This window comes from Erigeron canadensis, chromosome 4 (assembly GCF_010389155.1).
Source record: "Erigeron canadensis isolate Cc75 chromosome 4, C_canadensis_v1, whole genome shotgun sequence".
NCBI lineage: Eukaryota > Viridiplantae > Streptophyta > Magnoliopsida > Asterales > Asteraceae > Erigeron > Erigeron canadensis.
In genome coordinates, this window is record NC_057764.1 from 28,410,732 (window position 1) to 28,437,909 (window position 27,178).

The 27,178-nt window shown below is 29.8% G+C and overlaps 3 protein-coding genes and 1 long non-coding RNA gene across 5 annotated transcripts; 3 read left to right on the top strand and 1 right to left on the bottom strand.

Moving 5' to 3' along the window:
* The first annotated feature begins 2,833 nt into the window (after positions 1-2,833).
* On the top strand, positions 2,834-4,763 carry LOC122596149 (CRAL-TRIO domain-containing protein YKL091C-like). The gene is made up of 6 exons (XM_043768679.1): positions 2,834-2,998; positions 3,471-3,726; positions 3,893-3,929; positions 4,032-4,149; positions 4,272-4,382; positions 4,476-4,763. Exons 1-6 carry the CDS (start codon positions 2,927-2,929, stop codon positions 4,611-4,613), a joined length of 732 nt encoding a protein of 243 aa, XP_043624614.1. The 5' UTR covers positions 2,834-2,926; the 3' UTR covers positions 4,614-4,763.
* Positions 4,764-6,046: 1,283 nt separating this feature from the next.
* LOC122594920 lies at positions 6,047-8,164 on the bottom strand. Of its 2 annotated transcripts, XR_006323149.1 has the most exons (4): positions 8,039-8,164; positions 7,908-7,938; positions 6,727-6,772; positions 6,047-6,220 (listed from the first exon to the last, which is right to left on the bottom strand). It is a non-coding gene; the product is annotated as an uncharacterized LOC122594920 (long non-coding RNA). The 2 variants fall into 2 exon arrangements; XR_006323150.1 differs by lacking the exon at positions 6,727-6,772.
* Positions 8,165-11,117: 2,953 nt separating this feature from the next.
* LOC122595754 (sec14 cytosolic factor-like) lies at positions 11,118-15,371 on the top strand. The gene is made up of 6 exons (XM_043768187.1): positions 11,118-11,304; positions 11,391-11,646; positions 13,274-13,310; positions 13,516-13,633; positions 13,915-14,025; positions 15,118-15,371. Exons 1-6 carry the CDS (start codon positions 11,230-11,232, stop codon positions 15,253-15,255), a joined length of 735 nt encoding a protein of 244 aa, XP_043624122.1. The 5' UTR covers positions 11,118-11,229; the 3' UTR covers positions 15,256-15,371.
* Positions 15,372-17,239: 1,868 nt separating this feature from the next.
* On the top strand, positions 17,240-27,116 carry LOC122595100 (sec14 cytosolic factor-like). The gene is made up of 6 exons (XM_043767410.1): positions 17,240-17,483; positions 17,591-17,846; positions 25,576-25,612; positions 25,686-25,803; positions 26,066-26,176; positions 26,886-27,116. The coding sequence occupies exons 1-6, from the start codon at positions 17,412-17,414 to the stop codon at positions 27,027-27,029; spliced, it is 738 nt and encodes a 245-aa protein (XP_043623345.1). The 5' UTR covers positions 17,240-17,411; the 3' UTR covers positions 27,030-27,116.
* The last annotated feature ends 62 nt before the right edge of the window (positions 27,117-27,178 follow it).

A 27,178-nucleotide genomic window follows, 5' to 3' on the forward strand; every position in this document is an offset into this window, starting at 1 on the left:
ATATATTTTTTGAACAACGAGTTTATATTATATAAACTAATCTTTAAAAATGACGATAAATGATATATCAATAAACATAACAAAAGTTATTCTTCAAGAAACTAAAAAAAAATACAAAATCATAAAATAAAAGTTTGCAATTAATCGTTATCTACATAAAATAAAAACAAAGAGAAAAGTATCACCCGCAAATTAAAAGAAAGGTGGGGACAAGGACAACTTGTGATCACAGTGACAGAATGAGAGCACCACTTGACTTCGATTATTATGACTGCTTTAACTTTTTTTTTCCCTTTTAAGACGGTAAAAGTTTTAATTTTATATTATATATAGGGGTTATGTATTGTAAAAGAAATATTAAAACAAAACAAATAAGACAAGATCTTGACCTTTAGATCATGATTAAATTGATGTGTGAAGATTCACGAAGCAATTGATGCACGATGATTTTCATCATCCACGGTGATTTTGAGTGAAGAGAAACATATTGTTTTATCAGTTTTACTTTAATACTTGTTTTATTCTACCTAAAACCTATATATATAACATTAAAAAAATATAAAAATCGGGCCACCTAAAAAAATGGACCTCGACCCATCGTCCATTTTGTCCACCCTTAAGAGCAGACCTGCTTTGAGAGGTCTATGTTTTTTAGTACACTAAATATGAGTCTTAAGGCTTGATATCGTCAAATATAAATATGTAAATTTTTTAAATCAACAAGGCTTTATTTTAGAAAGTATGATTTAGGCTCAAAAGATAAATGACTAAACATTATCAATACGAGCATGGTATCCGTGCGTTACGGTGAATATCATGGAGGGCGGTCGCCGGGGTGTTGGTGATGATGGACGACGGTGCTGGTTATTGACAGAAATAAAGGAAGGTGTGTTGTTTTGATATATATATAAAAAGAAAGAATATTTTGTGTGTGTGTTGTTTTGATAGAGAGGAAGAAAGAACGGGGATATATGTGTTTTGTTTTAAGGGGAAGGCTAAGTTGGTAATTTTTTATGTTCCAAAATTTCTAAACTTTCAACACCAACCCTATAATTTTTATAAGAAAGTATGAATAAGACCGGGAAATAAATAAATACAACGAGACCCACTAAAAGGCAATTTTAGGTCCTAAGACCATCATCATCCCCATTCACAACCCAACCCAACAATACTATTCTAACTTTAGGTCCTAAGAGCATCCTCATCCCCAACCCAACCCAACTAAAACCAATTTTTACACTCCCATTAACAACCCAATAAAAATATTTTTTATTACTATATAAAATTATTTACACACCCACTAAACAAAACAAATCCACTCAAAAAATTTAAAATATTAAATAAATGAACCAACTATCAAACATTTAAGTTGTTGTCACGTCAAACATTTTTTCAGCCAAACTTTAGTTGATGGACTCAACAAGTCGGAGGGTTAAAACAATTTTTAATAGTTATTTTTGTTTTTTTGCGCCAACCGAGCAGAGAATTTTATAACGATGAGAATGGTCTAACAAAAACCAGGCCCTCTTCACCTAAACAACGCTGCCCCAATTTAATATGAGCAACCAGGAAAGGAGTTTATTAGTCGTATATTGTATATATTTACTTGTAAAAGAACTAACGTTTGCCAATTACCTCTTGAACTAGTAATTCAAAAGAGGAGGCAAAAGTCTTTGTCTCTCTCTAGGTTTCGTGCTCAAAATTTTGGTGTTATAAGTTTAATGTGCAAGTTATTCTTATGTCTATGCAATCGGTTTGACTATATACAACCTAAGGGCTGTAGTAAGAAGTATTAAAAAAAGAATATATATATATATATATATATATATATATATATATATATATTTATAAATATATCATAAAATTCAGGATGTAAGTTTTTAATATGTAAAGCTATTTTTTTTTATTTAGGTTAAATGCAACTTTTAAGATACATTTAACGTTTTCTTCAAGTATGTGTTTGTACATGTCCAAATGAGTACTTAATGAATGTAAGCATTTTCCTCATGCATTTGAGTATGTTGATTTTCAAATAAGGACTTTATGAAATGTACATAAATTAAACAAACACAAATGTACAATACTTTTTTAAACTTAAAACCAATAAACACATACAACTGTACAGCAAGTCTATCTTTCGATTCGTTTATGCATCCGAAAAGAATTCCTTATTTACTTAAGGTGCATTGATTTATGAATACGAATATGAATGAAATGATTTTCATTTCCATTAAATTTGTTTGGTTAATGATATTGGGATGTAATTATGTATCAAATTTTGTATTCAAACCCATTAAGTCAAGCCTACTCTAAACTAATAGTCTAATACGATGTAAATTATGTATCAAACTTTGTAATCAAAAACCTTTTCCTTTGGTTATTCTACAAAATATCATATTTAAATTTATTAACAAAAACACAATATTTTTTTGGATAAACAAATTAAGGTCATCATAGACCTGTTTTACACCACCATCACCACCACCATTGACTACCTCTCAAATCCGGTAGTCGACTAAGCAGCAAGCAGAACGAGGTCATCCATGATCGTATCTCTTTCATTGAAAATTTTGACTTTTTTAGTCTTAAAAAGTAACTAGTATAAAGCTATGGGTAGTGGTAAAAGTTTACAACTTTTAGCCATCCCCACCAATTGTATATATTGTACTACACAGCGTATAATTATATACATCATGCATTATTATTGTAAATGGTTAAAAATTGTTATGGATTTATCACTATCCACATACGCTTTGCTTGGTTACAACTTTGATACTATATATATGTTAGGTCCATACAAATTTGGCAGGATATATATATAGTAGTAATAGTACAAGCGAGCTCCACATCTACCATTTTATTTTCTTGTGACAGTTCACAGTGTCTTCCCTTTTCTCTCAAGCACCTAATTTTCTAAATTCTAAAAATGGAGAAAGATCGAGAAGTCAAACTCACTCAGATGAAGGAATACATTCAGGGACAAGGATCTTCGGTAGAGGTAATTACTTAATCTAAATTTGCTAATTAATTAATCATGTATATATATATTTATCTTTTTACATATGATATATGATTACTTCGTTATCCGTTTGTGTGTAATGTACATATATATTTTTCATGTCATCAACACAATATCAATGTGGATTATTACATCAGTTCATGTCGACCCGAAATAAATCTCCACATAACTAATACAAGTAAATTAACCATTACCAAAAATCATAATGCAACTTTTGTTTCTCCAACTTGTAAAATGGAAATTATTTGGGTAACCTAGTGTGGATTAAATGGGTAAAATATTTGAAGTATGTTTGGCAAAACTAGCTGATAGCCGGTAGCTCGTGGTAGCTGGAAGCTAGTAGTTGTAAGAAAGCTGAAAATGTTCAAAAAGTGGACAAGAATATTTATGCTTATAGTTTTGCATTATATGTTAATCAATTATATATGTCCGGATTTTGTGTAATATGTAGAAGTATGGAGATCCAACACTAGAGAGGTTCTTGGTAGCAAGATCCATGGATCCAAAGAAAGCTGCAAAGATGTTCGTTACATGGCAAAAATGGAGGGCTTCTTTTGTACCACTAGGGATCATTCCCGATTCTGAAGTTCTCGACGAATTGAAACCTAAAAAGATCCTTCTTCAGGGATTGTCCAAGACCGGACGTCCTGTTACGATTCTTCTCGCTAGGAAGCATTATCCTTCTAAAGATCAGCACCAATTCAAGAGTAACTTTTTTGCTCTCATAATTTTCTAATTAATAATTATACTAGTCATTTTTTAATCTTACAAACCGGGCTAACGAGCATTTTATATTGACTTCAATCAAGATCAAGATAATATGTATGTCTTACACATCTAAGTTATAACTTTTACTTCTTATCGAAAATGCAGAATATATTGTCCATGCCCTTGACAAAGTAATTGCAAGGTATGTCATTTTTAAATTATATGCAGTAGTTTAATTAAAATACTTCCCCTGTAGCACATCTTTAAAATACAAAATAAAATGCTGTTCATGACATCGTTTCAGTGGAATTAGAGGCAAAGAAATTGGAAACGAGAAGATGATTGTGATTATTGATCTGCAACAGATAAATTACAAGAACGTCGATGCTCATGGGTTGATATCCGGATTTCAGTTTTTACAGGTAAAAAAATCATCTTTTAAATGTTCTTTTCAATATTATTTCTTTTAAATGTTCTTCTCAATTACAACTCTTCTTTCTTTTGAAATGGTGAAACTAATTAGTACTATTGAAACTTCGGATAGGCCTACTACCCAGAACGCTTAGAACGATTATACATATTAAATATGCCTCGGTTCTTCGTCAAAGTTTGGAAGATGATATCTTATTTCATTGAGAAACCTACATTGGACAAGGTAAATATATATTTATAAATCAAACTTTTCGAATAATTTTCAAAGTAAAAAAGGTCACTATTTGAACTCTTAATTAATTGTCGGTCGATATAGATTGTTATTGTAACAAACGATGAACAAAGACAACGCTTCATTGTGGAAGTCGGGAAAGAGGTGTTACCCGAAGACATTGGTGGTGAAGCGAAGCTTGTTGCGCTTCAAGAGGTCGAAGCGCCTCCGCTTGAGTGTTAGATCGATCGACAAGGCTGTTGGTAACTAAATAAATTTGTAACATGGCTTGCATTTTATATCAACTTGGTTACCTTCATGATGAGTTTTGTTACAATTAAAAAACAAGTTGGTTAGCTTCTTCACCTTAAATACATAATAAGTTTGTCGCCATGACTATTTTCAAATTGAAACATTTCAGTCTGCACTATAACATTATTCTGTTACATACATCTTTTATTATTTAGGTTTTACTAGTATTTATTGGATAGATTATAGACTAGTTTTATGGTCTACTTAATTGGGCAGTAGTTATTGCTTGTTTATAGTTGTTCCAACCAAACTTGTTGAAAAACTTAATTGAACATGATCATAAACTTACATTGAGTTTTTTATTTTTATTTTTGATATAAGCTATATACAATAATTAATTGCTATTGTTATACTATATAGTTGTGACTAAGTAAAGTTAGGGCTTATTATTTGAAAATCAGTTTTAGAAAACGATCACACAACCAAAGTATGCGATTTTGGCGCAAAAGCAACCGTTAGAACTTGATCGACGACCAAGATTCACTTGGATTTTGATCGAACGATTACCTAAAACTATAATTAATACATACAGATGGGACTAAAAGCCAAAAATATAAAAAAGTTGAGATTGAATGTTAAAAAAAAAATAATAATAAAAAAAATAAAAATAAAAAAATAAAAGATGAGATTGAGATGAAACTTAATGATTTGGACCACTAAAGTAACTCCTATTAATTTGGTCTAGTAAAGGTGGCCATCGCATAATAAGCCCAAACACATTAAGTACTCTAACATACACCACATGTTTTCCTCATATACCTCAAAACAAACTTAAAATCCATAGCACATATAATATTCTAGATTCATGACGCATCGAGTCATTGACACATACGCTACAAATAATATTATAAGTATTCACATTTTTAGTGTGAAATTTATTAAAAGAATTTGTCATGTTTTTATATGTCTAAAGTTATTTGAACTAAAAGTGTGTATAAGTTTATTCACACTAATAATTGTGCTATTCTATAAGTGTTGGAGTGTGATCATTTTATTATAAATCGCATATCCGAGAATAATTTAAACCTACGGGGTCACACGAAATGACACGGTAACTTGATAATATTATTTGATATATTAAAGTAATATATTAATTAGTTTGATCACGAAATGATTAATTAAACATAATTAAAAGGTTAATTGTAGTTTGATCACAAAATGTATATTGCATGTTTTCAAAAGTTAAATTTATAATAAAACATAAATAAATAGATATAAATCTCATCTATTTCAAATTAGACAAATAATCTTTGTATTAAAAGGTGAATAATTGCTTTTCTAAAAGAAAAAGAAAAGGTGTGTCACACCCCACCTTAGGCGGAATCGTAGGATATGACGAAAAGATATAGCAATAGCACATGGACTTTATAATAGAGTCATACTAAATGAAATCCAAATATTTGTGATTCCCACTAGCGGGATAAGTCTAGGCAACACGGCTCAAATAACAAAAGAAATGTAGCAAGGAGTCCATGAATGATCTCTTTATTGGTCTTCCTAAAGCCCATATGCTCAGTCTCCTTAAGCATTATTATTACCTGAAAATGAATGCTCGAAAATGTCAACATAATGTTGGTGAGTTCGTAGGTTTATAGGAATATAAATGAATTTGCTGTGCATGATAAATGAGGTTTGGACAATAGTGTAAATATAAACATGTAATAGCATGTATGCATACCAATACTGATCAATGCCATCATAGTTATCCAACAACATAAACTCACCACTACTTGCCAACAACTCAATCACATCACTTGCCAACAACTCAATCACACATTGTTATACCAACAAACTACCAGCTGGAGTATATAGTTGGTTATTTGTTATCATTGTTATCCATTGCCATAAATTGTCTTCAATGGATATTGACAGACATCTATTGCATCATGAAGTCAACGCAAACAAGCTAACATACACATTTCATAAGTACACGTATATGTCCAATAAAGCAAACTAGTTTTCGCACAGCTAGTAAAGAAATAAAAATGTTTTGAGCATCATTTTCCTCCAAAGAAATAGTATAAAAAAGGGCCACGAAACTCACCTCAACAATCAAGTAGTTATGCAAAGTCCAACAAGGTCGCTAGAATCTACATAACATATATGTGAACAAGTTATAATTATGGACATGGTCAAGAACTGTCCATTGTAACCCGTATTTGATGATATACATATATGTGGCTACTTTCAAAATATTCCCAACTGATTTGTCATATATTATTAAGTTACAAGTTACATAACTTAATATAGAGTATTTGTTTTAATGAATTATGATTGAATTCTATAAACTCTTATTCACTGAAATTTTTGGTAACTTTATCTATTTTTTATTAGGATGAAACGAACAATTCAAGCTTTCAAATTTTAACTACTGTAACCTTAGAGTGTTTTAAACTTACATGAATTTTTACTTAATTTATTTCGCACGTTAACTATTTTTAAAAATTCCATAATCACAGACTAGTCAGAAAATTCACTGTTTGCTTGCAGAAAAGTTTTATAAAAATTAAGGGCCTTCGAAGCTTAAAAAAAAATCCAAATTTTTACTGTATCCTCTTAACATCTTAAAAATGTTTCTAGAAAAAAAAAATAATCTTCTAGTTCATAAAATCGACCAAGATATGACTGTTTGAAGTCGACCTAAATCTGTTCGGAAAACTCAGCTTTGCACAGTTTTGTTATAAAATTCGTTTGACAACCTTAAACTTCATATTTTGACACGAATCCACTTCCAACAGAAAGTAGACTTCCTGAACCTAATTTTAGACACCAAAAATGTGACTTAACCATCTTCCATGACCAAGATACGACCTTTCAAAGTTAACAAACCGAATCTGTCCAGATTCTGAAACACTCACACACACTTTTTGAAGCTCATCCCTACTCAAAACAATTATCTAGACTTCCAAACTCCACAAAAACTTATATAGATCGGTCGTTAATATATGTTTATAATTATATAACTTTCCAGATTGCCTTTACGACTTGTCAAACATTTAAGTTCATGACAGCACACAATTTTATAACAATATGGCTTTTACCATGCTCCATCGATTCCATAATTTATTTACTAATTAATCATACTTTTAATATATAAAAATCTTATATTATCTTTTGAAATTTAGCCATATATATACACTCATCAAATTGATTACAAATATTATACATAAATATAATATATATATATATATATATATATTAAAAGGTAGAGATTAAGAATTTTACCACCAAAGTTGATGATCACTCCTTAAAATACCTTTACAAAATAAAAATAGAAATATCTTATAAGAATTTTACCATAGATTTATATATATATAAGATATTTTAAAATAATAATGAAAATTACTTAAACTTACCAAAAATTGCTTGACAAAGTGATGATTAAAATTGCTTTGATGCTATATACTCGTTCGACGGCAGGAGCACAAGTTCAAGTGTTATTGTTTTGTTTAGGGTATTTAGTTTATATTTATTATTATGGAGATAAGATATTTGAGTTTGTTCATATCTAGACTTAGTCCATTCTAAGAATTTTAGTAAGATTGATATTCCTTTTTGACCGACATTCGATGGTATTCTCACTCGTTACATACTCCCTTGTATTTAGTTTAGTACATGTATCATAAGGATACTTAGTTATCCATATATTTAATTCATGAAGTTATAGTTATCCTTATTATTGTAACATGACTAATATGGGAATTTAAATCCCTGTTGTTGGTCGAACCAAGCTAACAGGAGGTTACATACCATATTTTTGATATAGTATTTTTATTATATATGATCTTGTTAGTCTTAGATTAATTTTTTTCATATAATAATTTAGTATTATCATTATTATTAATTCAACACAAATAGCTATTGTAATTCACTCGGATGTTCATAGACTTCATCGTACTACTAAGTAGTATATAACGATTTATTAATGTCTAGAAATAAAATGACTAACAACTACACATCTAGAAATTACGGGGATAGTTTTAGTCATCTACGTTTAGAAAGATCAAATATCTCAATCCTAAACTATTTAAATCCAAGTAATAGAAATCCCATATTGGAAATGATCACCACATTTCTATGTTTGTTATACTATATAGGCATATTGACTAGTTAAGAAATTTAGAATGTATGTTAAAGACTATAATAAATTACCAGTTTTGGTGACGGATGTTATAAGGTGGAAGTTGTTTATAGTTTTTATTTTTTGTATTTGTGGCTTATGTAGTTTGATAGCTAGTGTCTTACACAGATGTAAGGTTAAAGGGAGTGGGACTTCCTTAATGAACATAAGTGAATGTAGCCAAACACATTAGAACATTAAAAAAAAGAACTGTGACATACGCAATGATAGGTATACTACTTGTATTACGCTAGTCTTGTGATAAGAATTAAACACGCCGTATAAAAAGTGGACTTCATGAATTTATATTTAAATTTACAAGTCCCTTGAACCATTGTATTATGCAATTTGATATTTGACTTTGGTTATTATTTGAGCTTATTGCACTAAAAAAAAATAACAAAAAAAAAAAAAATCCAAAACACTTAAAATTTCCTTTTGTTTTGATATGTTATACATGACTTTTTAAAACACATGCCTATCGATCAATAAGTTATGTCAATTGACAAGCACTTCTTTTACATTTTTCTTGTTATCGTTTGACCAGTATGTTAATTGTAAAATTGATTTGTCCATTGACCCTAAAAGGGCGTTTGCTTCGCAGAATATTTTTGAAGAAAATGAAATCTATTAAAGTAAATGAAATTTAAAGCAATCAGAATTGGAAAGTAGTAAAACTTGTTGTGTGTTTGGTTGACAGAATTCAACGGAACTAATAAATCTGAATTAAAATTATAACAAATAACAAAATTATCCTCTATTAAATTTTTATAATGTCTTAATAAAATATAAATAATAACAAGTATCATCTATAATAATAATAACAATAATAATAATAATTATAATTATAATACAAATCAAAATAACAAAAGTTATATTAAATTAAAAAAATCATAAAAAATTAATATATATAATAATATTTATTAATATATTAACAAAAAATAGAAATAAGAACAAAAATTAATAAATAAAATGTCAATAATAATAAATAAAATAATAATAATGATAAATAACTAAAAGTATTAAATATTAATAATGATAAAATATAAATAATAAATTTTAATAATAACAAAATTTAACAAAATATAGTATTTATATTAATAAATATAACTAAATAAGTAATATCTTGATAAAATTAATAATATAATAAATAAAAATGTTAATAATAATATAATAATAATGATAAGTTATTAAAAATAATAAATATTAATAATAATAATTACGACAAAAATAATATATTTACTAAATAATAATAGGAATAAATAATATTAATAAAAATAATAAAAAAGTAATAAAATTAATTGTAAAAAAATAAAGTTTTTCACCATTATAAGAAAATAATAATAGTTATTAATATAATAATTACATAAAAAATTAAAAACTAATAAAATAAAATAAAGTAATAATAATGTAATTCATACTGCTGCCCTGCTGCTACTACTACTACTAATAATAATAATAATAATAATAATAATAATAATAATAATAGTAATAATAATAACAACAACAACTTAGGAAGGATATTTTAGTCAGGTACTCCCTTCGTCCCATATTAAGTATTTTAGTTTGACTTTTTGAGTCTCTTACTTTCAACTTTGACCGTAAATATCTTTGTCTGTGTTACATAATACTTGATATAACATATATGAATTGATTGAGTTTTAAATATACTTTTTGTTGATATAACTTTCATCAATTAATATATAACACAAACAAATATATCTACAGTCAAAGTCAGAAGAAAAAAACTTGATCAGTCAAAATACGACAATTAAATTGTGACGGAGGGAGTATATGAATTCCGATGGAATTCAAAACTTTCCTTGGCATATGTGAAGGAATTTTTAAATTTCATGCTTTTAAGGAATTTAATGGAATGTTTTAGATTCCAATTTCATCAAATATCCAATCAAACATGAAAAAGAATGGAATTAAAATTCTAATTAATTCCTTCCAACCAAACACCCCATAATTCTTTTAAGTGCAAGATAAGATGAGTGGGTATTATTAACACAAATGATGGTAAGAATATCTTACACAAACTTAACATTAGGCATGTCTTACTTTTTACTACTAAAATGAAAAAGAAAGTGTTCAAAAATGTAATCATAAAATTAATATTAGGCATGTCTTGCTTTTTACTACTAAAAGGGAAAATAAAGAGTTCAAAAATGTACTCATAAACTTAATATTAGGCATGTCTTACTTTTTACTCTAGAAAAAAAAGAAAAGAAAAAGAGTTCGAAAATGTACTTTTTACTCATTTGTTTGCCATCCAGCATGCTAACTTTCCCCTTTGACTTCGGAATTTGTCTTCTACTCATCTCTGTCGTTGATCATTTTTGCCTGCTCAATTTTCTTATTTGACGTCTCTATATATAACTCATATATCTATTTTTCCATTCCCAAAATCCCCAAAAAAACAAAATGGACCAAGATGATCAACTACTCAAACTGACCCAGATGAAAAAACTTGTTCAGAAACTTGGGTGTTCAACTGAGGTAAGTAATTCATCATAAAGTTTCAAACTTTGAGTACAAAGTTCATGTGTTTTTTAAAAAAAATGTTTTCTTTTTGTATTTTGTAGAAATATGGAGACCCTACTTTAGTGAGATTCTTGATTGCAAGATCCATGGATCCAAATAAGGCTGCAAAGATGTTTGTTTCTTGGCAAAAATGGAGAACTTCTTTTGTTCCATTGGGTTATATTCCTGATTCACAAGTAGTTGATCAACTTGCTGACAAAAAGATTTACTTACAAGGTTTATGTAAAGATGGATACCCTGTTATGATTGTTAAAGCTAGCAACCATTATCCTGCTAAAGATCAGCTACAATTCAAGAGTATTTTTTTCTTTTATTTAACTTTATTTTTTAATTTATAAAATACTATTCTGTTTAAGCATTTTGTTCATACTTGATTAAGGATGTGTGATTTCATAGGGATTAGTGAGAACTGGAATAGGGCTAAAGTTTCCTACTTTCATATATTTTTTTTTTGTCATTCATGTAACTGAACTACAGTCCCGGGTTAAGTAACCCGGGTTTTTCAGTGATAGACCATAAAACTATGTTACCATTTAGTGCCTTTAATCAAGTCACACAAATATTCCACTTGTATTTCTTTTGGTCATTCATGTCATTGAACTTATGAAAACGGTTACCAAGTGACCCATTCAACCGTTTTCATAAGTTCAATGACATAAAAGTACTTTACTTTACTTTTATGTCATTTAACTTATGAAAACGGTTGAACGGGTCACTTGGTAACCAGGGTTAGGGACCTTTTAGTATCCGTTTTGTCCGGTGACCAGAATGACCAAAAAAAGAGTATGTTACACAAACACAATAGTTCTCCAAAGTAATTGTAGATATGAAATCATAATGAGTTTGTAATGCACATCTATAACAAGGTTTTGTATTTTGGGATTGAAAGTCATGCAAAGATTGTTTTCATTTTTAGTAGGAAATCAAGGGTAGTAATTTAAACTATATGTATATAATATAGTATGACATCAATACATTTTTATATATAGCTAAAAGGTTATGCTGGTTTAGGATTTTGTGAATGACCTTATGGGCCAAAAAGTATCTAGCTTGGTAAAAGGATGTGTTATTCTACTCTGTGCTTTGTTAATTCAGTTTTTGTCTTCATTTGGTATCTTGTTAACTGATTATCCCATTCATTGGCCTTTAAAAGGTTGTTTATCTATCAGGCTTTGTCTTCAGTTAGTTCATTTGATTGGGACAAATTATGGTTTAAAATACTTACTGTCCTTATCAAAATTCCTTTTTTTGATTTGTTGTTACATTTTTAATCATTATTCGTATTTTAATCAACATTTTTCTATTGTATCTTAATCTGATTGTCGATAATATGCATTATTTATTGCATTACGTCTGAGTTAGGTTTATAGAATATGACCTAATAATAATTGGGTAACATAGTTAGATAATGTAACTTATTGAGTTTGTTTAGTCTGATGACGTGTCTCTTCTAACAGAAAGATTTAGACATAAGAACTCCAGAGTTGACTCTCTTGAGTTGACTTTGGCTTGAAGAAGTACTACTTGCATGTTAAGATCGATCTGTAGTTCACTTTTGGAAGCTAAATAAGATACTTTTGAGCTTTAAAGTTGTCACGAAACTTTGTATTTCGGCATAAAGATTTGACATGTAGAACTTACACAAAGTGATACTAGTAAGAACCTTCATTTACGAATATACAATTTTTAATTGGAAAGATAAGATTTTTGAATATTTAGATAACACATAAACATTTGTTAGATTCTTCATTCATTCTTTTTAAAACATGATGTTTAGATGATATACAACGGAGTCAACACATTGTCTTATACTCGATACGATATATATTTATACTCAATTACTAGACATAGTTGTATGGCTAATGCATCAAGTAAATTTAAGCTGGTACAAACCTGATACTCTTTTATTCCTTCTTAATAACAGGATTCATTGCTCATCTGCTTGACAAAACAATTGCAAGGTGATGCTTTTATTTATATATTAAAATGAATGATATTTGATGTGTGATTTTATTGAGTAGTTAGTAGAGGGATGTCATCTTTTAGTATATGGTTCTTAGCTAAACTAAGATAAATTATATATAACTTTATCAGACTGTTTTTCTGCTTGTCTTCTTATCCCAAACTGTTTACTTAATTTGATAAATCTTGGTTTGCTCATTTCAGCGGCTTTAAAGGAAAAGAAATAGGAAATGAGAAGCTGGTTGGTGTTCTTGATTTAGATCAATTAGCTTACAAAAATGTTGATGCCCGTGGATTAATAACTGGATTTCAGTTTTTACAGGTAAATCGTAGTCTTCATCTTCCTATGTTTATCCATATCATTTCCATACATTGGCCTTTGGTCTTCCCCCTCATGACTCTTTTAACAACTTATGTATTCATTGGTAGTTGTTATTGCCATAACATAAAACAAGATTCTATTCTTTAAAATCATAAGGGTTTATCAATTAAATTTACCTTATTTCTACGAAAGCTTCTTATTCGTATAAATATCAAACTTTTTTTTTTGTTTATGGTTTTAATTTAGATAAAGCACTAAACAGAAGATACTCTTATTTGTAGGCATATTACCCGGAGAGGTTAGCAAAATGTTACATCCTAAATATGCCGTGGTTTTTTGTGAGTGTTTGGAAGATGGTTTCCCGATTTCTGGACAAAGCGACTTTAGAGAAGGTATATTCTAATCCTCTTTCCTTGTATTTTAATTTTTTAAGCATTTTAGGTTCTAACACTAATAAGATGTCGATAATACCCTTTAATAGATAGGGTTTTCATAACTCCAACACCATAACAGTTTCAGATGAAGTGGTAACTGGTATACGTAGAAAAATATTTTTACAAAATTGTTTCAGTTTCCGTTGGACAAAGGTGCTATTTCTCATAACCATAAACAGTGGTTGGTCAGGTCAAATAGACAAAATTGATGGAATGATTATGTAACTTTCAAGGAAAAAGATGATGTATTGATTATGTTTTGATAATCTTAGATTGGTCTTCTTTTCTGTCATCGGGTTAAATAAAAAATTTTAGCTAAAAGGGGAATGTTTCAATCAGTTGAAAGTGTCCAAAGTCTAATTTTTATGCATACTAATAATGTTTTTTTGTCATCATAGATACTTGATAATTTATTTCAAATTTGGTCAAAAAGTATGTAAAAGTTGATCTAATACTATGGGGCCCGTTTCAATCTTGTATAAAGTACTCGTCTTTACCATAGCCCACCTTGACCTTTTACCCAACCCAACCCAACCCGCCTCGTCCATCCTGCCAGCTCTAGATAATCTAAGAATGTGACTGGTAACAACGTTTTGTTATGGTAATGTAATTAAAAACAATGCCAACCGCCACCATTTGGTGTAGTGATAAGATCATACATTGTCATTAAGTTGACCCGCTGACCTTGTCATTAAGTTGACTGTTATCGCTCTATGAAGGCAGACACTGACCAGTGGTCAACGGGCCTTGTCCTAGCACAATCGGACCGCCGCAGGTTTTCCTGGAACTGGAGATGGAGGGTTAAGGACTTGGGCTACCCAACTTAGCTGATAGAAGAGGGGATATGTATGATCTTTTCGCCATTGGGGCTTCCCCGGGGTAGCCAGACATTATTTATATATTTACTGGCTGTTCAAAAAGGATATAAAGAAAAAACAAAAACAATGCAAGTTAATCACTTCATCTATATTAATGAAAATGTTATTATTTTTTTGCTTTGGAGTCCCTGTTTTCTTTCTAGAGTTAACAAGTTGGTTTCTTTAAATACAGATTTTAATAGTAAGTGACGAGGAAGGAAAAAGCCAGTTTGTTAGAGAAGTTGGAGAAGATGTTTTACCGGAAGAATTTGGTGGGAAGGCAAAACTTGTTGCACTTCAAGACGTCGTACTTCCCCCATTGGAGGATTAACCATAACTAAAACTAAACTATTGCTTACTCTTACAGAGTTGACAATGATATCTAATGACTTTATGTAACCGTTTCCCATTAATATATAAAATTTATAATCAAGTCAATTTCTTCAAGTTCTCAATTGAGTCAGTTAGACACAATGACACAAACATCTATCATAAAGGTGAAAACTACCTTTATATTCACCAAGCTGTCCCATTGGCGATGGGCTCCAAAGGGGAGGTAAATCACAATGTTCCTGCATGAAATTGTGATGCCCAAACTTGAACCTAACGACCGTCTGGAGGGTGTTTGTGATCGCATATATGTAGATGCTTATTTTATCAAGCACATCCTAAGGTGTTCACAAAAATATGCAGGTATCTCTAATTAAGCTAAAAACACCAGTTGTTTCACATACCAAAACATTTACAAGGACCTTTTTGAGTTTCAGAAAACGCAATAAGCTATAGGTACTTAAAATTAGCAAACCTAAGTTGGCATTATATTGTTCTTTGGCTTCTGGTTTCTATGAAATTTTGGCATAGATGTTGGAGGTTCCTAAAGTCATTTTGAGAGGTTTCCAAGTGTTCTGTTGACATTGCAGGGCCCTATTTAGATATATGCGGTTTATTTGGGTGTTATTCTTGTTAGCTCTAACGACCAAATATTTAATCAAATGGCCAAAGTTTCAGCTAGATGGCCAAACTTTTGTCTGTTGGCCAATCATAGACTCAAAGGTAGAAGATGGCCTGATACCATTGATCCAGCAGCCCCAAAGTTTGTTCATATAAATATGTGATTCAAGCTTTGTTCTTGACTAGGGTATAAGGTACTGACCCGACGTCCATACCAAGCCTCGAGGTATACTTAAGGCTCTATCGACTGTTGGTAAAGTCAAGACTTTGTTATGAGTTCAAATTGATCTTGGCAAATTAGAAGAAATCAATAGCCTGAATGTCAATAATTCCCATAATTTACACATAGTACTCTGGTACAGACATGCTTTAATATTTGGAACATATATATAATCTTTAATATCTGGAACATATATATAATCTTCACTAATCCAACTGGTCAGAGGCATTTCAGGTTTTACTCAAGGTCTTGAATTCGATCCTTAGGGATGACAAGTCTTGGGGTTTTTTCCTCCGGATACTTGTAATGGCCTATGGTTAACATCTCGTTGTCTAGGGTACGTGTAAGACTTCACCATTATACTTGTCAGCCACTCATTTTCATCAAATCTCGACAACTCATTTTTTTCTCTCTTCTTCATAAATCATTTTAGTCCTTTTAATTCATTCAAAATCTTTTATCTCAAAAACCGTACATCGATAAATTATAAAAATTATATGAGTGTTCTTAAAATTTCATGCTTTTTCATTAGAGAGGTCATTCGATATATTTTCAACGAATTTTTAATTCGAGGGCGGAACCCATATGGCTAAGACATTTAGCTATCACACTCTATGACCTATCACCGCCACCATCTCACGGGTATTTTCTCACGTATTATAAAAAACACCCCCTTAGTGAAGGTTACATGGAAGCATTGTCTAAAATGTTATTAATGATTAAATTACACTATCAATGATTTATCTTTTAAAATAATTTCATTAAATCTTTACATCAATTACTTTTATAACTCCATAATATATCTACGCCACTACCGACGCATTACACTATGCTAGTATTACAAACTCAAAATGTATAGCTGAAAATGTTACATAAATGTGCATGGGCAACCTAGTGAAAATTGTTTATATAAAATGTTACATGAATGGGTTCGGGTTGGTTTTTCTAAATTGGTTTCTATAATTGGAGTTGGATACTTGATAGTTGGATATATGAAGACTATATTTAAATTCCTTTAAATAATTTTTTCCCAAAATAATTACTTTCTCTAAGGAAAGTTCAAACAAAATTTTAGACTTGTGGCCCTGCCTCAAGCTCCAGCTCGAGCCATTGAGTCATAAATTGTCATCACTTGTTTCATTCATTGGTCACTGTGGCATGCTCAGTTCGTCCTTTGACTTCAGGATTTGCCATCCACTCATCTCTTTCATTTGTCATTTTAGCATGCTCATTTTTCTTCTTTGACGTCTATATACACATTATATATATACAGTATAATCCATCCCATTTTTCCATTCCCAAAAGTTATAAACAAAATGGACCAAGATCAAGAACTCAAAGTGACCCAGATGAAAAAAGTTGTTCAAAATCTTGGGTCTTCAACTGAGGTAAGTAATTCACCATAAAGTTTCAAACTTTATATACAAAATGTTCAAAATTTATTGCTATTAAGGTTCATTTTTCTTTTATGGTTTTAATTTTTTGTATTTTGTAGAAATATGGAGACCCAACTTTAGTGAGGTTCTTGATTGCAAGATCCATGGATCCAAATAAGGCTGCAAAAATGTTTGTTTCTTGGCAAAAATGGAGAGCTTCTTTTGTTCCATTGGGGTTTATTCCTGATTCACAAGTGATGGATCAATTAGAAGATAAAAAGATTTACTTACAAGGCTTATCCAAAGATGGATTTCCTCTTGTGATTGTGAAACTTTGCAAGCATTATCCTGCAAAAGATCAGCCACAATTCAAAAGTAATTCTTTTTTGTCTTTTAGATTATATTATACCATATTCTATAGTCAACCCTAAATTTTAAATCGGTTTCAAATACATTAGTTTACTTTGTTATAAAGATTAGATTATTACTAATTCAAGATAAATAGCCAAGAAATAATCGTGAAAGATGTTAAAAACGTAATTAAAAATAAAGTCATGCAATAATTTAAACGTTAGAAGCGTGTATCTTCCTTGATACATGTTTTTAAATACAAATTAATTATATCAAAATTAATAAAACTCAATGTAAATATATTAATATTTTTAAAGTAATTGTACTACTTGTATTATTTTTCTTTTAGAAGTTTTTTAATCATTATCATGACACATATAAGAAAAACAAAATATGTAATGCCTCCACCTATAATAAAAATATTTATGATATGTTTCTCTAAGAATAAGAATAAAAATGTAAGACACTATATGTAACAATGAAACAAATAAAATTATAGTAACCTAATATGATTTTTTTTTTTGGTTTATTCCAAAAAAAGTTAACCTATTTACACGAAATTCCTATTAAAGGTAACCTATTTTGTTTTCGTTTATTTAAAGGATCCTATTTTCAAAAAATTTCTAATAAAGGGTTTATCATTAGTTTTTGACATACCCTTTATTATGAATTTTTTGAAAATAAGATCCTTTAAATAGACGAAAACAAAATAGGTTACCTTTAATAGAAATTTCATGTAAATAGGTTATCTTTTTATGGAATTTTCTCTTTTTTTATATTCACATACCGATAAGTATGTCACAATCTACAACTTCTATGGCCATATTATGTTTTTTTAATATTCAAATATTAATATTATGTCATAGTTCCTAATCCTAAACTAGCAATAACTCATATACTGATATTAGAATATAATTAACATTGTTTATATAATTTTATTAGAATCCTAAACTAATAACACGATAATCATAATATAAGTGAGATCTGAATTTGTACTTGATATGGATAGGGATGTTAGAGATTAATCGTTGGTAGATATGAAGAATGTAGAATTGTAGAAAGAGAGGAATGGTAGAAGGAGATAACTATAATTTATTATTTTTCATTTATTATTAATTTGTTATAATTTTTTTGGTAGGATATAAATATCCGTAGTGGCGTAGTATGTAAGAAGATTTGTGCAATAGTTGGGCCTAGGCCTGTTGGGCTATACTCGTAAAATGCATGTTTTAAAGGTTCATTATGTTTTAAAGCTTCATTTAGGTAACTATTGACCAATCTTTATATATTAGAATTTGTACATATCCGTAAATTGTATATTCGAGAATTGTAAATTAGAATTATTGTAATTGTAATTAAGTCATCGATAAACTAAGACTTATGATTGATCAATAAGCTATTAAGTCGGTTGTCTTTTAGTATCCATAGATATAGATATATATAGAATGCCGTTGAAAAATAATAATATAGATATAGATATAAGCTCGTGTCAAATATACGAAGTCTTCGTGACAAAATAAAATATTAAATATACTAGTGTTCAGGTCCGTCCAATGGACGAGTAGTCTTAAAATATATTAATCAAAGCTAAAAAATTGGAATTCAAATATATTAAATAGATATACCGAAATCAACTTGGAAATTTGCTAGCTGAATAGCCACTCCATCGGTCAAAATACTCTTAAAATTTTTCGTTCATTCAGAATTGACCGATCCAAGTATGATAATGCCCTGTAAATAGCAAAAAAAATATGGAAAAAACTGGTAAGTTCTGTTAGTGTGTTTGTATGTGTTTAATCCAATTTTAAAAAATAAACCCAGACAAATTAACCATAGCAATCGAATAAACTTTTTTGCATACAGATCTAGAAAAATTATTCAGGATAAAAAAGAAACTCAACCTTGCAAAGCCATCTCCTGTTGTGTTAAATCCTAAACATAATGTGGATCAAAAGGTTTTATCTAAGGGTGTTATTTAAATTTGATATCATGTTTTTCATAAGATCCGAAGTATATCTGTCATACACAAACTAAAATGATGAATTGTTCTACCATGCTAAATAATCATACTAAAACATTCAACATTAACTCAATATGTAGCATTTTCCCCTGATAGAATAACAACGGCTAAAAAATTACACCATAATGAACTAGTTTCAAAACAGACTCAAAATGATCATAGTCGATATATTAAAATAATCATAATCTTATTCATAGCAAAAATCCGACTTTTTATTTAAAAGCTTATAGAAAGACATAATCGTAAATCGTAAGTATACACCATTAATGAGCTACTTCTAAAACGATATCAAAATAATCAAAGTCAATATATTAAAGTAATCAGAAACCTACTCATAGCAAATTTAGACTTTATATCTAAAAGGTTATAGAAAATATAATCGTAAATCCTAAGAGTTAATATAGGTTATAAATACAAAATTTAATATATAATATTTAGATTAGTTAAGTCATATATCACAACTTAATCAATACGAAAGCTAAAGAAGAAACATACGAAAATTAACTCCATATAAATATTGATTCCAGTTTACCTTTTTTTCTCAACTTTAGTTAAATAAAAAATTTACAGGTTCTTATATTTTAAAAGTGTAATCTATATAATTTAAAAAATACACACCAATTCATCAACAAAGACCATCTCGAACGTTTTGATTTGCTTCGGGTTGTTCCACTTCGAAACAGTCCATACATGCACAACACGGAGTCGTAAATGATGGTTAACATGTGTTGGCTTAAGATCTTCAAGATGAACTAATGTGGTCATATTTTTTGTTGTTGAAAAAAAAGTCATAACGAACCTCAAACTAAATTAAAAGAAATAATAATAACAATAACATAAGAATTGATCAATGTTAAAAAATAATAATAATGATTAATTACGTGCAAAGTATATAAAAAGAAAAACCCTTTTGTAGTTGATCGTAGCTTTTTTTTTGTCGTACGTGAGTTATATTATAGATTACCAATAAAACCGAAAAGTACGTGTAAATTAAATTTTATAAATTTGGTGAAATTGTAAATTGGTGATAGAAAACCAAAAAGTATAATTAATTATTTTTAAACTGGGTTAAAGTGTAAATTGGTGATGGAAAATCAAAAAGTGTAAGTTAATTATTTTTAAATCGGGTTTGTAAATTGGTGATGGGAAATCAAAAAGATTAAATTAATTGTTTTAGATTGAGGTTAAAGTGTAAATTAGTGACGGAAAGCCAAAAAGTGTAAATTAATATAGATTAATATTAAAAAATTAGAGAATTAATAAGGATGGAGGATTAGACTAAAAGAGGGAGATTAGGGGTGCCAAGTGTACCCCCAACCCCTCTTTTAGTTATATTATAGATAGATAATTCAAATATCAAAAGATTATCTTGAAACCAAAGTTATTTAATGACAGGAAGAAAAAAAAGGTAAGTAAAGTTGGCGATTATGATATTTTTATGTTACACTCTTACATATAAATAAAGATAGAACTTCATCAAAAATATAAATATAGGCGTTATTAATTGAACCTAGCTTGAATATATTATTTTCTTTTATGAGTTTTGCTAAACGAATCCTAAAGGCCTTCGTTAAGGTGTATTAATTAGTTGTATACTTACCATAAAATTCAAGGGTGGGTTTTTAATATGGAAATGTACAATCTTTTTATGCACGTTAAGTGAAGCCCTAAGGGCTTTGTTTAGCATTTTCCTTTTTTTATTATTAGTATATATATCCACATAAATCTAAATTTATAGGCGTAAAACTAATTTAATGATTTATTTATGTTCATTTTTAATTTGATAGAATTGAGTTATGATTAGTTAATATGTTGTTAGGTCAGTTGTCTTTTAGTATATATTAGATTTTAGACCCGTGTCCGACATTGGACACGAGGTTTACGATATTATCAATATTAGATTTTCATACATTTAATTAATTCATAAAAACTTATAATTTTGAAGATATACGATGCTAAGTGTTAATTATACTTTGAAAGTTGTAGTACAATAACCACTTGTTCGTCACTGTCATTATTAGTTGATACATATTGATGAGATGTTTGTCGTAGTCATTCCACAAGGCACATGCTACAATAATTTCTCTATTATATAATTTTTTGAAACCAATTGTACTCATAATGTGATATTATTATGAAATATTATTAACAATTAAAATGTAAACATACTTGTGATCCCGTACTTGACATTCAAGTAGACGTGTTTGATCATGATACGGACCATAACATGAATATGTTTATTTTCAACCACTGTCCTATGATAATTAGATAACATTTATGATTGTTTTCATATTGTTTGATAACAATTTAAAATTTTGATTTGAGTGACAATTGTAACATTAAAAAATTAAATATAAATACTTTTTGTAATGTTTTTAAAAAACTTAAGAAAAAGCTGCTCAAATTGATGGCTAAAAATAAATATACATTAAGTATTTAGGGTTAAAAAGTGTAAATTATTGATGGAAAACAAAAAAGTGTAAATTAATGAGACTTATTCTACAAATTAATATAAATACCAATATAATAATATATTTGGATAATGATTATTAGTATTTTTAATTTATAGTTAATCTAAATGATGACATAAGCGAGAGTCAATTTGATAAAATTGAACGATTTGATTGGTTAATAAGTCATTAGTTCAACTGTCTTATAGTATATATTAAGATAAGATAAAGATTACTTGATTAGATCTTAAATTGATTGTTGGTTGCCATACTAGGTGAGCAAAACCAAACTAGAATACCATAAACTATATAAAAAACGAACCAAACCAATCAGTTTGGTTTTGGTTTACAAAAACCGAATGAACCGGTTTGGTTTTCACATATATATGCAAAATCCGAACGCGAAAAACGCACTAAACCAATAATCATATATATTTTTAATATTTATGAAAAAACGGTAGATTGATAGGAACCGTTTGATCCCATGTACCGAATTGGTACCTACATAACCCCCAACAGAGATAGTGTCAGGTAATTTAACCACTTAAATTCAATTTTGCCTTTGACAAGATTCGAACATAGGTTGCTCCTAGAAAGTGGCAGCTGGCGACAACTCTTCTACGAAGAGCTGGTTATTGTGTATCAATTTATCTTTATATCTACTAACAAGTTTAAATGTACTAAATAGTAATATAAATAATAAAACTAATTATGCAAAAAGCAACATAGAAAAGTACAAGTTAATTATTACTAAATTTAGTCATGTGTCAATTATACGGATTATTTACACTATGTCTATAAAAGTAGACTAAAAGAAAACTATAAACATAAATAAAATAAAAAACATAACAAATTTATTATGAAAAGTAATAACTTTAAGTAATTTATTAATTCAATTATAATTTAAGTATTAATAAATAATAATGAAAATATTCTTTTCATATGATTATACTAATAATGATCCTAATAGACAAGTGGGCTTGAGCTATTTTATATCTCAACTACGTATAATGATATTAAAAAAGAAAAAAGAAGTTCTCTCTCTTTCTCTATCTCTCTTTTCTCTTTCTACATCTTTTCTTCCATCTCTCTTAAAGAACAAAGAAGGTTTTAGCCATATTTTTTGCGGTAAACATTAAATCTTGGAACGTTTTGGCAAGCTTTGACCGCATCCGATGAATTTGAGCTTTGGACCAACGTTGATCAATTCTTTAGACCTTGAGACCGATCCAGTTTGAATCGAATCGTGGAGGTGCCGATCCTGGTATGGATTTCGGAAAATTGGCTGGATCAACCGATTTTTACAAATTACAACCTTGAATATATTTATTGTTTTGTTTTATGTTTTTTTATCAAGGTTGTAAAAATCGGCTAATTCAGCCGATTTCCTAAAACCAGATCGGGTTCGGCACCTCCACGATTCGATTCTGGTTCGATCTCAAGAATCGGTAAACGCCTGTCCACCATTTAAATTGATCATATCCGGTCAAATCTATCCAAAACGTTCAAAGATTTGATGTCAACGGCCAAAAATACGACTAAAACTTTCTTTGTTCTTTAAGAAAGATGAAAGAAAAGAGGAAGAAAGAGAAAGGGGGGGGGGGGGGGGGGGGGGGAGGCACGATAGCACACAAACTAAACCAAAGGAGAGAGGGGAGAGACAAACAGAATGGCAAATGAGAATACTTGTAATCTTTTAGCTAGGTTCATAACACTTTTACATAGTTGAGATATAAAATAGCCCAAGCACATTTGTTTATTATGATCACTATTAGTATAATCACTTTAAACGAATATTGTCATTATTATTTATTTATAATTAAATTATAATTGAATAAATAAATTATAAAATTATTACTTTACATAATAAATTTGTTATGTTTTTTATTTTATTTATGTTTATAGTTTATTTTTGGTTATATAATTTCAAAAGTTATAATTTTCTATATAAAATCTCAGTCTGATTTGTTCCAGATTCGATCCGTGTCTTCAAAAACTCTCGACTTTCCTCCCACTAATCCGATTATGAGTCTCGAGTTTCTTGATCATGGGTTTTATACATCTTATTATTATTATTATTATTATTCTTATACGTTACTTTTCCTATTATTATATTTGTTGTCATTTTTTCAAACTTGGGTTTGAAAATTTGACATACACTAATACTACTATATACTATAAATAGCATGTTTGCGACGTGCGGATACAATGACTAGTGCTTACTAAGATTGTTAAAATATTTGGATTTTTGTTTTCTCTGTGTAAAAAAAAAACATCGTATGTTGTTAATGGAAAACCGAACCGACTAAAAACTGAATCTAAACTATGTTTACAAAACCGGGAAGCTTTGGTTTCATTTTTGATTTTCAGACAAAACCGACTAAAAAGACCCAATTTCATCCATAGTTGGTAACATGCTATCTTTTTTTTTTTGGTTGAAAGGCAACAACGGATAAATGGCTAACACTCCCCACGCGGATGTGCCCACGCCGATTCGACTCTTGGCAATGCCCTAAAGGGTTTGCTACTCATGTGTTAAATGGGTATAGCATTGCTAAGGCCCCCTCACCACATTTGCATGTGACATGATTTGAACCTGAGACCCCCAGGAGGAACCACATTATGGAAAAACCCCTGACCACTGGCTAACACCCCAATGGCGGTAACATGCTATTGCATTACTTTAAATGGACTAATCTTATCTTTACTCATTTTTAAAACAAACTATAATACCTTTAATTTTCAATACTTTTTCAATCCACACATTACATCTACCCAAATACCCTAAAATATCTCCAACATATCTACTCAAACTAAGCTCCTAATTCAAAAGCTAAGTAAATCATGTCTTTGATTAAATTAAATATATTCATCTGTGTGTATAATACCTTTTAATAAATGTATTTACAACATACATTTTCAACTCTTAAAATAAGTAGACTATTCCTTTTATAATTACATTTACATTAATAACCAAACAGTTACCACCGCCGTCACCGTTACCGCCACCCCATCACCACCCGTCATCATTGCCTTCGCCACCACCCGTCAATGTCACATCAGCCGCATTGTGCGGCTAGTTAAATTTTATGAATTTGGTTACTCTAATGGTGACCTCTATATAACTAATAATCGGTGTCAAATCTACTCTTTCCATTGAGTAGGTAAATTCAAATTTAGAGATGTCTCCTACTCACTGCAATTTTGATTATTTTTTTTTTTTTAATCCGAAAACTATCCACCTGTGTATGACTAATTTGTTAAGTACATTCTTTATCTACAGAATTTGTGGTTCATTTGCTTGACAAAACAATTGCAAGGTATGTTTTACTGCTTGTCTTCTAATTCCAAACTGTTACATAATTTGAAAAATCTCCCTTTTGCTCTTTTTAGTGGTTTCAAAGGAAAAGAAATAGGAAATGAGAAGCTGTCTGCTGTCCTTGATTTAGATCAATTATCTTACAAAAACATTGATGCTCGTGGTATAATCACCGGGTTTCAGTTTTTACAGGTAAATTTGCATCTTCATGTTCCTATGTTCATCAGTGTCGTTTCTGCATAATTACTGATGGTCTCCGCCCAAAAATGAGCTCACCGACTCTTTAACAGTTCATCAGATTATGTATTCATTGGCATTTGCTATTGCCACAACATATATTCTTCAAATGCACTATCATTCCAATTGACCATCTTTTAACCAAAGTTGCATCCATATGCATACTAATTCCGTAGACATTCGTTTTACTGTTATCTCCGGGTTTTATTACTTGTAGGCATACTACCCGGAGAGGTTAGCAAAATGTTACCTTCTGAATATGCCATGGTTTTTTGTGAGTGTCTGGAAGATGATTTCTCGATTTCTGGAGAAAGCAACTTTAGAGAAGGTATGTACACTCTACTCCTCTTTCCAAGCGTCTTGTCAAAATCGTAGCATTTTATGTGTAATTAGACTGCTAGTACTAGCTGTCTAAAGTTGGAGTTTTCATTAAAATTCCAAACGAAACAATTTGTAAAACCTAAAATGGTAACTCTAGCTTAGAAAAAATGTTGCAATTTTGGCAATAGTTCTCACAATCTTATATGGGTTGGGTTCTGGTTTTAGCTTACACAAAACAAAAGCACCAAGGTCTACTTTTAATGCATCTATCCTCACAAATCAGGTAAACAAATGAGGTTTTTCCCGAGGGGAAGTCTTCTTAGACTCGGATATATGTGACCTAACTGGGTTATTCTGTGCCCATTTCGTACCCTTTTCTGGCCACCTTCAAGATGTCTCTAATGAGATTCAAATCTTGAAACCTTGTGTAAAGATGTGAGGATGACTTAGAGGTGGTTACAACCTCTTAAATAATTTTAATTAAAATCTAGACTATGTTTGTAATGTTGGTATGTGAAAATCTAGGCCATCTTTTCTTCTCGCTTTGTTTAGATATGCCAGTGAAAGTCAATGCCACTTGATAAGTAACTTTTTTTTGCAAGGGGAAAACAATGAAAGTTGATCAGTATCCTCTTTTCTTAACGTAATACTGTACCTTTTGGCTTTGCACGTACAATTTCCTTCCACAATTAATAGGTTGGTTTCTATAAATGCAGATTGTAATAGTAAGCGACGAGGAAGGGAAAAGCCAGTTTGTTAGAGAAGTCGGAGAAGATGTTTTGCCGGAAGAATTTGGTGGGAAGGCGAAACTTGTAGCACTTCAAGATGTTGTGCTTCCTCCACTCGAGGATCAATCATAAATAATGTAACGATACTTGGATAAGAATTATGTAATGCTGATTTAAATCAAAATAAAAGTTTATAACTTAAAAAAGGTTATTAACCAATTATTAGGAGAATTAATCATTTCCCTTATTCTTATTCTTATCATCGTTATATGTTAATTATA

What these genes read in the sequence shown, in the direction of transcription:
- LOC122596149 (XM_043768679.1), top strand. Translation starts at nt 2,927, where the DNA reads ATGGAGAAAGATCGAGAAGTCAAACTCACTCAGATGAAGGAATACATT. An exon ending in GACAAGGATCTTCGGTAGAG is followed by an intron (nt 2,999 to 3,470) that starts GTAATTACTTAA and finishes TGTAATATGTAG; the next exon opens with AAGTATGGAGATCCAACACT. An exon ending in AGAAACCTACATTGGACAAG is followed by an intron (nt 4,383 to 4,475) that starts GTAAATATATAT and finishes CGGTCGATATAG; the next exon opens with ATTGTTATTGTAACAAACGA.
- LOC122595754 (XM_043768187.1), top strand. Translation starts at nt 11,230, where the DNA reads ATGGACCAAGATGATCAACTACTCAAACTGACCCAGATGAAAAAACTT. An exon ending in AGATCAGCTACAATTCAAGA is followed by an intron (nt 11,647 to 13,273) that starts GTATTTTTTTCT and finishes TCTTAATAACAG; the next exon opens with GATTCATTGCTCATCTGCTT. An exon ending in CTGGATTTCAGTTTTTACAG is followed by an intron (nt 13,634 to 13,914) that starts GTAAATCGTAGT and finishes TCTTATTTGTAG; the next exon opens with GCATATTACCCGGAGAGGTT.
- LOC122595100 (XM_043767410.1), top strand. Translation starts at nt 17,412, where the DNA reads ATGGACCAAGATCAAGAACTCAAAGTGACCCAGATGAAAAAAGTTGTT. An exon ending in ATCTTGGGTCTTCAACTGAG is followed by an intron (nt 17,484 to 17,590) that starts GTAAGTAATTCA and finishes TGTATTTTGTAG; the next exon opens with AAATATGGAGACCCAACTTT. An exon ending in CTTGACAAAACAATTGCAAG is followed by an intron (nt 25,613 to 25,685) that starts GTATGTTTTACT and finishes TGCTCTTTTTAG; the next exon opens with TGGTTTCAAAGGAAAAGAAA.